At 36.2% G+C, this 17,753-nt stretch overlaps 1 protein-coding gene across 1 annotated transcript; it reads right to left on the bottom strand.

Moving 5' to 3' along the window:
* Window positions 1–170: 170 nt before the first annotated feature.
* LOC135157220 (muscarinic acetylcholine receptor M1-like) lies at window positions 171–11,002 on the bottom strand. The gene is made up of 3 exons (XM_064112156.1): window positions 10,056–11,002; window positions 8,203–8,318; window positions 171–3,951 (listed from the first exon to the last, which is right to left on the bottom strand). Exons 1-3 carry the CDS (start codon window positions 10,969–10,971, stop codon window positions 3,823–3,825), a joined length of 1,161 nt encoding a protein of 386 aa, XP_063968226.1. The 5' UTR covers window positions 10,972–11,002; the 3' UTR covers window positions 171–3,822.
* Window positions 11,003–17,753: the final 6,751 nt, after the last annotated feature.

The raw sequence follows: 17,753 nt of genomic DNA, 5'->3' as shown, positions 1-17,753 counted from the left end.
ATACCACTGGTCAAAAGAAAGAAGGCAAAAATGCCATGGATTTCTAAAGCAATTGTAAGATCCATACGTACCCGAAATAAACTTTACAAGGCATTTTTAAAGAACCCTTCTATTCAAAAAAAAAATAAATACAAAACTTATAGAAATAGACTAATCAATACAATTCGAGCTTCTCGCAAATTATTTTATTCTGATAAGCTTTACAAAGTCAAATCAAACATGAAAGCAACATGGGAGATTATAAATTATTTGATTGGCAAGAAACCCAAAATATTACCCAAATATAATTTCACAGCTCATGATGTTGCGATGAATTCAGAAGATGTAGCTGATACCTTTAATTCCTCTTTTTGTTAACTTAGGACCCTCATTGGCAAACAAACTTGACAGAGCTGATGAAAATTTTGGAAAATTTCTTCCCACACCCATTAACTCTTCTTTATTCTTTAACCCAACAAATGTTCAGGAATTAATTGAAATAACAAAAAATCTCAAATCAAGCAAATCACAGGGAATTGATAGAATTAGTACTTTCCTTCTTAAGCAGATCATACACTATATTGCCTCTCCTTTGTGTCATATTTTTAATCGTCGATTAGCACCGGAATATGTCCTGATTTCCTAAAAATTGCAAAGGTAAATCCTGTTTTTAAAAAAGACAATCCGCATGAAATAACAAATTACAGGCCTATTTCTATTCTTCCCAGCATTTCCAAAATATTAGAGAAGATTATTTACAATAGACTTTATAAGTTTCTATATACTTTTCATTTTCTAAATTCTAACCAATATGGATTCAGGAAAGGACATTCGACTGATCAGGCGTTAATACAAATATACGATAGAATTACAAATGCAATGGCAAAAAAAGAACATATAATAGGCGTATTCATGGACTTAAGCAAAGCCTTTGACACTCTTGACCACCAGATATTACTTAAAAAACTTGAAAAATTTGGAATTCGCGGAATTACACTATCTTGGTTTAAGATTTATTTGTCCAATAGAAAACAATATGTAATTCACAATAATATTCCTTCTGATTTTCAGTTAATACAATGCGGAGTTCCACAAGGATCAATCCTAGGTAACACCTTTATTATCATATGTATTATTTGCAGATGACACCAACATTTTTTGTTCACATAATAGCTTAGAAACTTTAGTAGATATAATTAACTGTGAATTACCATAACTATATTTGTGGTTTAAGTGTAATAAGCTTTCACTCAATATAGATAAAACAAACTTTATATATTTCAAGCATACACACTCACATGATAACGAATTTCCTTACAATATAAACATAGACAATACTCCTCTCAAAAGGAAAAGAGAAACAAAGTTGTTAGGTGTCACAAAAGATGAAAATTTAAATTGGAATGAACATGTACGTTGTATAACTACTAGTATTTCTAGAAACGTTGGTATACTTTACAAAATGAAAGACACAATTCCACATAAAACTCTTGTCATACTCTACAATTCATTAATATTGCCTTATATATCGTATTGCAACATAGTTTGGGCAACATGTGCAAAAACTAAAATTAATACAATATACTTATTACAGAAAAAAGCAATTCGAATCTGTACTGATTCCCAATATTTATCACACACAAATCCATTATTCCATAAACTAAAGACTCTAACAGTATTTGACATAGATACTCTTCAAAGCTTACTACTTATGTTTAAGTACGTAAATAACATGCTCCCACCTTCATTCCACAATTTTTATACTCTGAATACATCTATTCATTCTTACCCTACCCGTAACTCTTCAAATTTCTATTTAATCAACCCTAAATTGCTTATTGCGCAGAGATCCATAAGACACAATGGTCCAGATTTGTGGAACTATCTACCAGAGCCTGTAAAACAATATTTGTCTCTTCACTCATTTAAGGCAAACGTTAAATCTATGTTATTATCAGAATATTTGAAGTAACATTTCTGTGTCGTATCCTTTTTATCGTGAATTTATTCCTCCTTCGATTTAGTCATTACCAATATCTTCATCATGACCACCATCATCTCCATGGCCTTCATCATCATCATCATCATCATCATCAACATCATCATATCACCGTCACCCTCAGCTTTATCATCTTCATCTTCATACTATAATATTGCATGAATTCATGTTTCGTATTTGAAAATGTATGCCCATTCTGCTTTATAAATGTATTAATTAATTCAATTAGTATAAGTTTGGGATTGTCATTTTTTTCAAGCAATTTGCTCATGATGACAATCCTTCTCCTGCAAATTGTGAATATCATATAGTTAATAATTTTTGTCTGAAATTATCTTTTTAATACTCTTTATTTATGATTCATGCCAAAAATGCTAGCATATTATGTTTATTATGTATTTAATATACGAATGTTATGGATGCAGAAGAAAACAATAAATCAAATCAAATAAGAAAGAGTGGAAATAGCACTCTCTGTGATTTTTTTAATTCTCATGCCTAGTTATACATTTAAATAGTTGAGAGTATGCAATGTTTTTTATTTGTACTTAATTCATGCACACGTAGGACTCTTTTATTAAAGGAAAAACATCGGTGCCTAACCATTCGACATAATCGAACAAAGTTATTTTTTTTGTAATTTACACCGCATGTCTATAACAGACGCTCCAAATATTTGGTGAAAGACAATCATGACACATATCAGTGATGAAAATACGAGGAAACGAGATTTATCTTACTAGTATACGAACGAAACACACATCACAATCATCATTTTGTGCACCGTGGTTTTATGCGACCAAACAGCGATTGCCAACGCTGTATACATTATACATTGGTAGATTATCACTCTCTCTACAAACTACATAGTTTTCATTATTCTGCCACGGAAATGTCAATCCCTGATGTCATTCACTTTGCGATGTTCTTACAAATTGTGCTATACACTTTGATTACTTGTTTTCTTTTTCTTTTGTCTTTTTCTAGACCTACATAAAATGATGCGTATAAATGATGAGGTAATGTTAAGTTATTATAACCAGATGAGGCAAATTCATCTTCATATTAAAGATCTATCATGAAATTCTGCAGCAACTATAATTCTTAAGGCAAGTTCAACAAAGAGGGACGTCTTAAGCAGTCTTACCAGCATTAGGCGATCCAAAAAAACATTTGAGCCGACTTTAAAAACAACCGAGATTATCAACTTGCCTTTCAGGAGAAAACAAATATAAAATACAAATTTCGTTGATCCAGAATAACGTTTGACATTGTACGAGATATATGTTATTTAATTCTTATTATTTGTTATTTAAAATAACATATACATGTACATGTAGGTTTTATTTAATTTGATAAAGCAAAATGAAATAAATAGTATCAATTATCACCTTCTTTTTTATTTCATGTACTCAATTCCACTTGATTGATATGCACTCAACAACGTCGGAGCACTGTTTAAACATTTGTTTTCGCTTTAAAGTCTAAAAAAAAATATTTCTGTGCGTGCATGTGCGTTTATGCTTACAGTGCGTCCCACAAAAAACGAAACCGAGATTTATCGTTGATTTATCATTACTTAATCACAAATACAATATACAAATGACCTACCAATGTAAAACTTTGAATCTCTTCTTTCATCTGAAAGTACTTAAATTATTCCTCATTCAATTTGAATAAAAGATACCAAAAAGTTATTTGGCGTGGGTATCTGAATTTCAAAAAGAAAATCACATGCCTAAGAGGTTCAATATCAGCTCTTTCATTTGATATCTTAATAATAAAAAAAAAAATCACTAACTTTCGTATTTGTTTTGAAAGAACTATATACAGCTTAAAGAGGGTTAAATCTGTCCTTTCTCAAAACACTTCAATGTTAAGATCCTAATGAATCCATCCTTGAACTCTTTATCCGTCAGGGCGTAGCAGATCGGGTTGAGTAAGCTATTGATATAACCCCAGAATATGGCCGCCTGTCAATAAGAAAGATATGCCGCGTGTTAATAAGAAAGACAACAATATCAGCTTATGCCATCACATCAGGTCATCGCGTCCGGTCGGGCAATCGCGTATCCTGACCATTCAAAAAGGGCCCCTAGATTCTTGAAAGGTCTTGTCCAATTTACCCGATGTAAAAATTATTAAATTACTAAAACAATTATTAAATTGCGAAAATTATTGCCTAATAAACATGTGTGGTGAACTGGCCCTGGGCCCCGTAACACAACGCTTAGCGATGAGCAGTAAATATGAAAGACAACTTCTGATTGGGTCCTGGTCAGTATTTGAAACCAAATACGCGTGTAACATTGATCTTGATTGGTCAGCCTATTTAGCGATTGATCGCTAATCTTTGTGTTACGGAGCCCTGATTTTTCGGGAATTAATAGTCAGGCGGCATATGTCACCTACTTCGATGAATTGGCTAAGTCTGATTTTTTTACTTTAGGTGATTGATGACATCACCAGGAACAAGTTTCAACTTGGTGACAAATTTCTAATGGTCATCTTAACCATGTGAGGGGTCAAAATGTGGTCCATAGGAGTCAATTTTTCGAATTGCCCCGATTGTGTCGAGTCATACATCAAATAAATTATATTTTTATACTGAGCAAAAAATGGTACACAATCATATATCCATGACCTCCCGTTAAAAAGTTATAACCGGAAATGTCAGCAAGAAACTCATCCACATTGTGCTGCACTCAACCCAGGTGAGGTGAATGGGTACCCGGTAGGAAGAAATTCCTTAAATGCTTGAGCGCCTAGGCAGCTCAGCTAAAGCCGGGGTAATAATAATAGCAGGGCCCGCTGGTAGAACAGTTTTCGAAACTGAAGTGGCTACCCTGGGTAAATATACCTATATTATTATTATATTATATTATAATGTCAAAAGGTCAACGAACTTTCGTTAAATGGCAAATTACATTGAAACTTCATCTTCGAAGTCTTTATCCAGGAGATATAAACATGATAAAGGGTCAAGACAAGGTCAGGGAAATGTCAAAATTAGGTCAACAAACTTTCATTGGTATCCAAAATAAACTAAAAGAGGTTAGAATTTTAGAAGTGTTATTTTTCGTGGGTTCTTTATTTTGAAAAGTCTCTATCTTGAAGACATTATATCTAAAGCCTGGGTCAAATGTGCTTATTTAGGAACGAAATAGATCAACGAAGATAGACGTCGAATACATTCAGTGTGGTATCATGGTATTGCAGGAATACCTTGAAACGACTCGACAAACCCTTATGCCCTTAAAGTCGTATCATCTTCATGATGTTATAAGTGCTACCAGCTCTTTCCGAGTTTCTTGATTTAGGAATTCAATTCAAGTTCAATTGATTTATAATTTAAAGAAACATTTCATCAATTTGCTTTGTACAGAATATTATAATCGACAAAATTATTGTAATGTATTGGGGTATATGTTTGATACTATTTTAACAGACTAAACACATGGATTGATCAGTGCTCCCAACTCCTAAGAAAGATGCCTAGCATCTTATTTGGATTAATTACTCACGAATAAGATAATGAAGTTAGGATTCAGGATGATTATGATAATGCGGGCTCCAATTACTCCTTAATTAATTCTAATGTGTGGCGGTTATATTATTTCTGACAAAGAGGCAACATCGTGCGGGAATGCTCATTGTAGTCAGTCATGGGTGCCCATCATGCTGATGTGATATATTCTGACCATTACTCGATCTCTGGAGCCAAGAAGAACTACACATTTCTGATAATGTGCTGTCAGATTAACACGGCTTGTACTTTTTTTATAAAGTGTGTTTTTTCCAGAGCATACAACGTGAAACTAAACTTAATACCAGTTCTCACGATAGTGATGTGCATAGATGCTGATTTTGTTTTTGTTTTTGTTTTTTTTCCTACTTGCTGAACTACCTGGATGTTGCCAGAAAGAATAATCACATATGTCATTGAAGTAAACCACGGCCATACCGCAGAGGGGGGAGGGGGTGGCAGCTGCCCCATAAAATTGCGAAAATTTGCATTTTTTACTGAAAATTACATATAATTGACCAAAAGTACGCACGAAATCCTTAAATTTCACTTTACAAAATGCAAAAGGGCCCCCATGATAAGCTCAGAACTGCACAGCACCAGAAAGGTGAAGTCCTTCTTGACTCCAGAGATCAAGTAATGGTCAGAGTATATATCACATCAGCATAACGGAGACCAGTGTCTAATAAGCATGCCTGCACGATGTTGCCTCTTTGTCAGAAATAATATAACCGTCACACATTATAAAAAATTAAGGAGCGATTGGAGCCCAACTTATCATATCATCCTCAATCCTAACCTCATTATCTTATTCGTAAGTTAATCCAAATGAATTGTTAGGCATCTTTCTTAGGAGCTGGGAGCACTGATAAATCGATGTGATCATTCTGTTAACATAGTATTACACTTAATATACCCCAATACATTACAATAATTTATGTTTTACAATAATTTATGTTAATTAGAATATTCTGTACAAAGCAAATGAAGGAAATGCTTCTTTGCATTATCAAAGACCAGTAAATTGAAAATGAATTTAACTTGAATTGAATTCCAAAATAAAATAAAAATCGGAAAGAGCTGGTTGCACTTATTACATCATGAAGATGATAGGATTTTAAGGGCATATGGTTTGCCAAGTCCTTTCAAGGTATTACTGCAATACCATGATACCACACTGAATGTATTCGACGTCTATCTTTGTTGATCTATTTCGTTCCTAAATAAGCACATTTGACCCAGAGTTTAATATAATGTCTTCTTAGATAGAGACTTTTCAAAATAAAGAACCCACGAAAAATAAGACCTCTAAAATTCTAGTGTCATTTGGATACAAATGAAAGTTTGTTGACCTTTCCCTGACCTTGTCTTGACCTTTTATCATGTTTATATATTCTGGATAAGACTTCTGAAGATGAACTTATCAAAATCGAAAATAAAAAAAATACACACATGCAAAAAAAGAGAAAAAAATAACCCCTAAAAATTAGCTTTCTCAACACCATCAATGTAATTTGCCATTTAACGAAAGTTCGTTGACCTTTTGACATTTCCGGTCATAACCTTTTAACTGGAGGTCAGGAGTATATGATTGTGTACACTTTCTTTTTTGGTATAACAGGACAAACAATTTGATGTGTCACTCGACAGAATTTGGGCAATTAAAAAAATTGACCCCTATAGACCCGATTTTGACCCCTAACATGGTCAAGATGACCATTAGAAATTTGTCACCAAGTTGAAACTTGTTCCTTGTGACGTCATCAATCACATAAAAGTGAATAATCAGACTTAGCCAATTTGTCGAAGTAGCCGGTAAATCATGACATATGCTGCCTAGGACTATTAGGGGGAGGGGGCTTTTCTTGAATGGTCGTTCTACGCGATTGTCCAATCGGACTCGATAATTCGATGCGATTGCACAAGCCAAAATACACATACATATTCATAGTATCAACAAAACAACAATATTAACGAACAATTACATATCTCCGTTAAAGGGGAGGGGAGGGGGGGGGAAGCGTAGGTGTGTGTTTTTTTTTTTATTAATTCCTTATTCCGTCAGTGGTATTACGTTGAGCAATACAATACCACAAAAATTTAGTAAAATTGTATATGCAGTATAAGACTTTGAAACAGAGGGTCGTGGGTTCGAATCCCTCGGAATAGCAAGAAATGTATCCCCATTGTGCTGCACTCGACCCAGGTGAGGTGAATGGGTACCCGGCAGTATCAATTCCTTGAATTCATGAGCGCTGAAAGGCAGCTCGAGCTAAAGCCGGGGTAATAATATAAATAATAACAGCACTCCTCAGAATAGAATACTTCTAGATAGATGGCGCTGTATAAATGCCTATTATTATTATTATTACTATTCTTATTATTATAGGAATCCTATGCGTTTTGATTTGTCCTTGATCCATTTTTGTCCAACCTTTAATAGGCACCATTTCACTTGCAGCAAACTCAACTTTAAGATCGCAATAATAATGATAATAATGATAATAATAATAATAATAATAATAATAATAATAACAATAATAACAATGTCCTGAAGACCTGACCATGCTGTTGAGTATGGAATACCTGTATTTGTCAAATACACGCGTTGCAGAAGTTACGAAGCAACTCAAGCTTTATATCTTTACGCTTTACGTAACTTTTTCTATGCACAATGCACAGTACTCATCATACTCACTGAGTAGACAACCGGGGGTACACAATCGGGACAGAATGGGATCATTATAGTGACGATTAGCGATGGAAACCAGGCAATCCACATAGCGATCGCAATGAGAAACAATGTCCGGGCTCCTGAAAACAATTACGAAATAAAAATAATAATGCTGCTGATGTGCATCAATACTCCCTGGCGGCCTAGAGGCCCTATTTATACCCAATGACGTCTCAATATATGTATATATATATATATATATATATATAAGAGAAACAAGGTTGAAACTTTCATGATTTAATCCAACAACATTTATTGAAGTCCACTTCGACGAGTACATACCGTCTTGATAAAGACGGTATGTACTCGTCGAAGTGGACTTCAATAAATTTTGTTGGATTACAGCTTGAAAGTTTCAACCTTGTTTCTCTTAATATTACTCCAACACCTGGAATATCTACCGAATATATATTTATATCGTCGGCGTTCATCCGAACCGTCGTATCAGTCAATTTCGAGATGTTTGCAGAAAATGAAAGTACAGTCTTATTCTATTCAAAACTAAATAGATAGGCCGCAGCAATTTATTTTAGTTTCTGAGATATGAGGGGGTTTTCACGGCGATGACATACAATGTCTTAATAACATGATATTGGAAACGTGTAGTAGAAGAGCGATACAACGTTTTGACTGACCGCGATTTCATTGCGCACGGTCAGCCAAACCGTCGACACTGCACTGACTTTGCACGACGTTTTGACTGAACGCGCGCATTGAAATCGCGGTCAGGGTTGTTGTTTACCCTGACCCCTATAGCGTTTTGTACAGGGGAAATCTAAACCGCTCGAGCAGAAATTATAAGCATGGAGTTTTTTTGTGACATTTCTCTTCTCATTGGCTTGGGGTTAAAATACGGATGCCGATGTCAAGCAATTGTCTTGGTCTTTCCAACCATGTATTTTTCTAGTTTTAAGATTAGGAACTGATAGACTTACTAAGAAGACCAGCCATTGATTTGCTCAAATGGGTACAAGTACTGTTTAAGGCTGTCAGATAAAAATGATCTACATTTCCTGTTTTAATGAATTTGCATTTGAATTTGCATGATGTTCACGATGGGGTATGAAACTAAATTCATTCATTGCTGCATATGACTGTATGTATACCCCAATAGTAGACAAATTTCAACCAACATGCAAGTCTTTGATAAAATTTACTTAGCTTAATTCTACATTTACGGTATGTGAAAAAGAATGTATCGATATATCGTACAGGATCTTGTAGTAACCACCATTGTCGGTCAGTCAGGATCTGGAATAAAATTTGATGCGGGTTTATATGTAGATGTATTTACTGAACATGAATTACTGCATTATCTTTTTCTCTGTATATTGTTAATGGCAAAAATGTATGTTTGAGTGCATGTTCATGATATAATTGTACAGGTGTATATTATGATGTTGTTTTAAGAAGAGTGAACATCATCATAAGTCCTGAAAATCGTCTGAAATGACCAATCTTTATGTTTTTTCAAGACTCTGGATGATATCTACACTGTGTGATTCATCAAGAATTATATGAGGAAAGTGTGCTGGTCAGAGCGCTTTAATAATCATGCATGAGAGCAGGACTATGATTAAATTAGTCCAGAATGTTAGTCCAACCATTTGGACATTCAGGTTCCTGGTCGGCGAGTCATCGAGCCACAGCAAGGCCCCGAGTCCGAGACCGAGTTATGAACCTTCGAGTCCGAGTCCGATAGCGGACTCGAGTCACACATCACTGATCTTATGTTCATTTACAAAAAGAAATCCATCCCGACCGCCACACCTTTGTGAACTTATCATGATCATTAAACATTATAATTTTAATGTTACCTTTAATACTCTCCTGGTTGATTCCGGGCTTTTTGTTGTTGTTTACTTTAATTTGGTTCGCTCCTACGTCTTCCCTAACCTGAGACACTTTCTCCTTCCCGCTGCCGGTTCCTTGATCGTCGCTGATTTGAGAAGAACCTGTATTCGGAGTCGTTAATTTTTGTTCGGTGATCATCATTTTCAGCTTCAGGCGTCCTGTGTAGAAACGGCGCAAGGCGTAGTAGATCCTGGCACAGCAAACGGAGGTAATTGAAAATGGAATCATCCCGAATAAAAAGATGATAAACCAAAATGCAACAAAGCTCTGATGGTACAAAGGCGTGCATACATCATCAGGAATGGGCCGCTTCTCGATGCCGTGGATGACTTGCCAAAGGGAGGTCAGAGGCAGCCAGATGATGACGGGAATGATGTAGCAAATTGCAATGATTTGGATCGCACGGGGCCGCCGCCGCCAGTATTGCCGGTGTCGGATAGGGTATGTCACTGCGATGTATCGGTCGAGACTGATGAGGGCCACAAGGATGATGCTTACATGCGAGAAAGCATGGTCCATGAATGAGAACATATCACAGAAAATGGCCCCTAGAGGCCAATATCCCAATAAGATTACCATAGCAAACAGGGGCATGTTAACAACCGCGACCAGGATGTCCGCGATGGCGAGACCCAAGATAAAGTAATTGTTATAGGTACGAAGTTTCGGGGTCGTGGCAAATGCAATTACTACCAGCAGATTTCCTCCTGCCGTCAAAATGATAAGTACGCCGACAAATACTGACAATAAAATGACGACCTCTGTAGGAAAAACAGTAGTCGGTACAGCTTCAAAGATGATCTCAGTAAATGTAACCCAAGTGGTAGAATAATCAAGCAGGTGCGTGTCTTGCGTTGTCCCTTCCATCGCAGACGTCATCGGGAAACCGTGTGCAAGAAACGGGAAAACACTTCCTAAGAATGAAAATAGACAATAGATGTATAATGATTTTGGTGGTGATGATTTTTTACCTGATTGCTAAGAAAGCATGAATGCTTGTAAGCAAACAACCAGAGGACCGACGACTTAAGGTCCTCTCCGAAGGACCTGGTACTGAGGATTAATGCCTTACCAAAGGGCACTAGCGCACCAAGTGGGAATCGAACCCGGGTCACGGGAATACGAGTCCCCCGCTCTACCGACTGAGCTATCGCGCCTCCTTTTGTAATAACATCATGAACATAATGTAGTATAAATAATGTTCAGATTAATTATCATATAATATTGACTGACCTTGAGAGGAACATCAAAATATTGCCCGCTACAGAATCATATTGGCCCGAGTCTTTAGACGAGGGCAATATGGTTCTATTAAGGGCAATACGTTTGACGTTCCCCGAAGGAAAAGTCAGTCGAAATTTGTATTATTATCCAAATCAGAAATCTAGAGCCAAAATCATTAAAATTGAGATATTCCTCTAAAATATGGTTCTATTGTGTCATGTTTATATCAGGGGCAAGGCTCTGCACTTTATCGTTGTGAAAATTGTAACTTTAAGATTGCGTCACGACTGGATCCAGCGTTGTCGTTATTGTGACGTATTGGTGCGCGGATCATTATGAAGCGTATCGCTTTCTACGCATCCTCAAATGCCCGGATGTGAGACAAGGGAAAATACAAAGGTATATTTTGCGACGTCTCAGCTAGTGGGGTCAATACGCTCATTGAGACCGAGCAATATACAAATAATATATCTATCCCTTCCCGATATTCAGAAAATTCTAGGGCAATACAATTTTGTAAATGACCATTTCAGATGTCTGATACGGGTTATAATAATCCATACCTTATTTTTTTTCTATTTTGAAATCACCCGGAAATTAATTTTGCCCAATTATTGATCGTGGGCCTGGCAGCCACTGTGCAGGACCATATCGACGTTATGTCCCTCAACGCTATCTTACCCCTCGACATTTTTCGCGGTGAATCCGCCGTGCATATTTCGTTAAACCGTGCCTTTCGCTGACTTGTAGTATATTCTTAAGTCTCGCAATTTATCTGACGCCCACCTGTACGCGCTTAATAAATTACGTAAGATCATGTAAGTGCATGTATGATAGTTCATACATGTTAAATAGCCAATTAATAGCTGAAAAGACGTGATTCCATATACAAAGTCAATACAAAATGCGTTTTCGGCTAAATGTCCTAAGTATATGCAGTCATTCAATGCGATGTTATTTATGGCCAAACAAATCGTCGAAGGATGCACAAGAAAAAGATTTCATATATGTTTACATCATATTGGTAATAATATGAGAAGTGAGATTTTATAGATAAAGTCAATGGCGACAATAGTCAAATATGACTAATTGCCACTCAAACCAACATAAGAGGAAGAAGAAGTCGGCCGTCATCCAAACCGTCGTATCACACATAAGACGGTGCAAATCTATTTCAGAGAATATCGACTCCAGAGTTAACTATAATTTTCACACTTAGTTCCACAGCCTTAAAACAAATTCATTGCTAGAAAAATACATGGTTTTAAAGACCAAGAAAATTGCTTGACATCGTATTTTTTTACACAAAACTAAGGATCCGAGAAAATATCGCAAAAGAGCTGCAAGCTTGTAAATTCGGTTTGAGCTGCTTTGATTTTCCCTGTACAAAAACGCCATAATGAAAAAGCGATACGACGTTTTGACTGACCGCGATTTCAATGCGCGCGATCAGTCAAAACGTCGTATCGCTTTTCACGTGCAAAGTCAATGCCGTGTCCAGTCCAAAGACCTTATAATATATTACTAGACCGAAAGCTGCATGCGCGTTCAGCACAAAACAAATGAGATTAGGCTCCGCCTACAGCGATCATTTGAAGACAAAATTAAGCCCTCATTGACATTCATGAGCATGAAGATATTCATAATCCGGCCTTTTCATTGGCTAAGAGCGTCATTAATACGCGATTTCCCCGATTCTTTGTCATCGATACTAGTGGTATCGTCTTACAGAATTAATTATTAATTTGACCTCATTACGTCATTTAGTTTATTCATTCTGAAACGTTTCTTTCCACACACAAAATGGACCTACGAACACTCCGGTGAGTACGTATAAATTGATATAACCACATTAATTCATTGGACTATACACATTTCACACTTTTTTTTGTGATCTTAGGTTATTTCTTTAACTAATTAGAGAGTTTGCTATCATCCTTCTGTTAAAGGAAAGCAGAATTTGGTCTTTGAAATTGAAATTAGATTGTCATCGTCGCCCGGCCCAGTGCAGCCTGTTGCCAGTGGTTATGCTGCTGTGTTAACCACATATGTATTTTGTACGGGCTCCCAGCCGGCTGGTCATCGAGAGAAAATCGGGCCGGGTTTGGTTCACCTCCAACAAGGACGAGCCCACGATTGATTAAAACAAGAAGAATGAAGCTTCTTTTTGTACACTGTAACGTTAGATCTAGAGAGAGATCTGCATCTATCTTCAGTAGATCGAGACTCAGGAATAAACTGTGAAGCGGAGTATGGAAGAAGATATGCCTGTCATATCATTGTGTCAATCCTCACTAGATTCTAGTCACTGTCAGTTTCAGATATCAAATTTATTTTGCATAACTTCAGGCTTCTTCTGCATTTAGCCCCCCATCCATTTTAACTCTTATTGTTATTGATATAGTTAGACTCGGTATTAGAAATAACATGCTGCTCTGTATGTTTGTCTTAATTATCAATAGATCAAGATCTTATTTCTAACATGGTTAACAGAGCCTAGTCTTTCTTCTGAATTATTCTTACTTTATACTTATGTCATGAGTTATATTACTTTACTTTTATCCATCGATGCTTGTACGTAGATCTATAGGCCTACCTAATTCAAATCTAGTCATCTAACTTATCCTTTCCAAACCCTCGACACGTACCCCCAGGGCTTAGGATATAGGTCTATAATCTTAGGCCTAGATCTAGGTCTGGGCTAACGTCTGGGCCTAAACTACTACATTTACATGTATGAGTATGACTGTCAGTGTCAGTGGACCAAGGACAAGATCTAGATCTACCGGTACTCTCGGTCAAAAATGGCAATGAAGGTTTAGCCAGGAATATAAAAAAGTCAGACATCAACAATTTCTAAATCGATATAGATGTAGGTTTAGTCACCGAAGCTTTGAACCTTGAACCTTGAAGGAATAATCCCTTAAGCAGCTCTTCCAAGCTAAACTGGGATGATTCTAGGTCTAGATAGATCGAGAGTCTATCGATCTAGACCTTATTTAGATACATGAATGCTGTCACGCAGCACTGATTCTAGTTGGACTAGATCTATACTTTCTTACAAATAGATCTAGACCAAGTGCATAAGATTATGAAATTATGTTTTTAAAATCAAATGAATTAAGATTCGGAATTAAAAATTGCATATTTTTTTTTTTTGGGGGGGGGCAGACATGTGAAAAAATTTAGAGAAACCTGAAATTTAGAAAGCGAGGACCCGAAGCGACCAATATTACCTAGGGCTGTATTTTGCATTTTCTAAAGTAAAATTGAAGGATTTCATGCAATTCTTTTTTTTGTGAAGGTTTTCACATTTCAGCTCCCACCCAAACCCTTCCCCATACACTGTTAGAAAATTTATCCTTAAAATAAAAGAAGTTCCTGCAGCAGATTTTCGAGAACACATGTAATATTACCAGATTGCGTAATCTTACATTATATCGTAAAATTACAGGAATTTGGTATTTGGTGTATGGAACCTTACAAATATCCTTAAATAAAACACAATTTTCCCCTTTTTAAACAGACCTGTTCTGTTAAATTGTAGAAAAATTCCTGTTTTATGAATTTACAGAATGATTCTGTTATTGCTTTCTGCAAAATCTTGTTTTTTCTGTAAAATCAGGCTTTTTCAACAGTACATACGGCCATGAAAGAGATCACTTGACACTTATTATTGTTCTATCTTTTCTTTCACAAACAGGTTGAGTTTGGAGTACAAGAAAAACAGTAGAGGTCTACCCGGTACCTATGGTTAAACATGATTATCATAAGTGCATGCATCATTTTGCAGATTCTCATCCAGGTATAAAAGTTAAACTAACCCATACAAAATTACAGATATATTACATGCATTGAAATGAAAGTTAACCATGTTTACATTAAATAAAAATAACCTGAGCCACTAAGAGGTAGGATCTATACTGAATATACACTTGTTATATATACAGGCTCTTGAGTCTAAAATTTCTCTATTTCACGTGCCAGGTTGTTTGGCACGTGTATAACAGTTGCAGGGTCAACAATTTGTGATATTATCAAAGTTTTAAGTATTACTATTTTGCCATATATAGTTAAATTTCTCATTTTCCAGGGGTCATTATATTGTAGCGAACCCGTTCGCTACGGTTTTTGGTTATAATGCAGTAAACGTAGATGGCGCTATAGCCTTTGGTGCGTTAGAGCTCAATGATCGACTTACGCAACGCACTGCGTAAGGCAGCTCTCGGAGACTATAAATAGCGGAGTTTGGCAGTGATGTCGTCAACTGGGCGTTGTGGCGTGCGCCTGTAATCCGAGCTATGTGGGGAAGTTACAAATTGATGCAGAGGTTCGAGGTTCGAGCCCTGGTCACGTCTTTCGGATGATGACGTTAAAGGTCGGTCCCAGACGTAAATAATCATATCTGATTGATACACGTCTGACAAAACTCAAATACACACATGGTGTCGTCACTTCGACGGCGGCTGAGGTCGGAGTCGGACGACGAACTCTCTGCGCTCCTCTCCAACTGGGCTGAATCAAGAAAAGGTTTGGTAATGAACAATGCTCGCTTAATTTCTACTACAACTGCAAATACATTTCTGGATAATTGGTGACGGTGTTAATGGTGATAACCTGTACAAATGCTGAACAATGATGTATAATTAAATTATGACCGTTGTCATACACCAAATGTAATCATCGTCTCCAACCTGTGTGATCTATGGAATCCGATTGACTTCTACAGTATAAGCCTTCCCATATAGATTATACAGCTCCAATAGAAATCCCCTGTTCTTCTATATTTCACCTGTTCAGACTACCCCTCAACACTCCACCCCCATATATTTTGGGAAAACGGAACACGCCCGGGTCTCTACATTACGCCATATATACAGATATAAGGAAACCGCTCGCATTAAGGATGGCTAATAATTCATCAACGGATGAAGGTGATAGAGGCAAGGGACAAGCCGGCCGCCCAGCATCCAGGACCCGTTCTAAGACGGAGGGCCGCCACAATATATTGAATTTTAACTAATTTTGTATCCCAATTCATTCTTTCTTTTTTACGTTTATATGTACCTACAAAAATACCAAGGTATTTCACTTGATCATTTGTCCATTGTATATCTCTTAAGGTTTCATCTTGACGGAAGATGGACATTGCATGAGTTTTTGTTACATTAAGTTTAGGGACTGCAATTTCTCCAAATTGCCTTATATCTTCTATCGCAATATTACCAGAATTAACAGAACTCACAAAAATTACTGCATCATCAGCAAGCTGTGATATTTTGATTTCTTTTTCTGAACAATGGGTTCCATTTTATCTTGGAATAATGATTCCTTCAATATTATCGTTTTGTTTTATTTCCCTTGCCATAACATCAGCAATTAATAAAAACAGTAAGGCTGAGAGTGGGCAGCCTTGCCTTACACCTTGTTCTATTTTGTGACATCCAACCGTTATTAATCACTCTTCCGGAAGCATCATTATACAAAACTTTAATCCAATTAATAAGTGAATTCTTGAATTTCAATTTGTGTAATAACTGAAAAAAAATTGATGGTTAACATTATCAAAAGCTTTTTTGAAATCTAAAAAAATGAAATAACCTGGAACATTTAGGTGCGAACAAAGATCAATTACATCTTCAACTAAACGAACATTTTCTGAAGCTGAACGCAATTTAAGATAACCAGTTTGATCCTTAGAAATGATTTTATCGATAACACGTTGACGACGTGAACAAATGACTTTGGCTGCAATTTTGTAATCGATGTTTAGAAGCGACATAGGACGCCAATTGTCAAGTAAACCCCTGTCACCTTTTTTATGTAACAATATTAAAATACCTTGCTTTTGAGATTCTGACAACTTATTCTTTCTTTAGCCTTCATTCAAACTATTGATAACCATATATTTTATATCTTGCCAAAAACATTGATAAAACTCTGCTGATAGTCCATCACTACCTGGAGTCTTGTCACCTTTCATTGACTTCAATGCTTTGTAACACTCGGATTCTGTAAGTAAACCTTCGCAAAGGTCAGCTTCTTCTTCCGACAAGGTAGTAAACTCAACAACATTCAAATAATCATATATTTATGTTACAAGAACATTCTTTTTATTTTAATATAGATTTTGGTAGTATTCATAGATTTCTTTTAAAATGGCTTCTTCATAAAAAATTACATCTTTATCCCGTTTCAAAAAGTCTAGATGTTTCTTTATCCCGTTCCTTTTTTCCAAGTTGAGAAAATATTTTGATGATTTTTCGCCTTCTTCCATCCATTTTTCACGGGATCTGACAAAGGCACCTTTACATTTATCTTCAATTAATTTATCAATCTGCTTAGTAACATCGTTAAGTTCAGTGAGATTATTGTCACTCGGGTGAGCATCATTTGCTTTCGAAAGGATTTCAAGTTTACTTTGCAAGGTATGATAT

The sequence above is a fragment of the Lytechinus pictus genome, chromosome 17 (assembly GCF_037042905.1).
Source record: "Lytechinus pictus isolate F3 Inbred chromosome 17, Lp3.0, whole genome shotgun sequence".
Classification (NCBI taxonomy): domain Eukaryota; kingdom Metazoa; phylum Echinodermata; class Echinoidea; order Temnopleuroida; family Toxopneustidae; genus Lytechinus; species Lytechinus pictus.
Note: the sequence above shows the minus strand (reverse complement) of the source record. Positions and strands in the feature narration are given on the sequence as shown.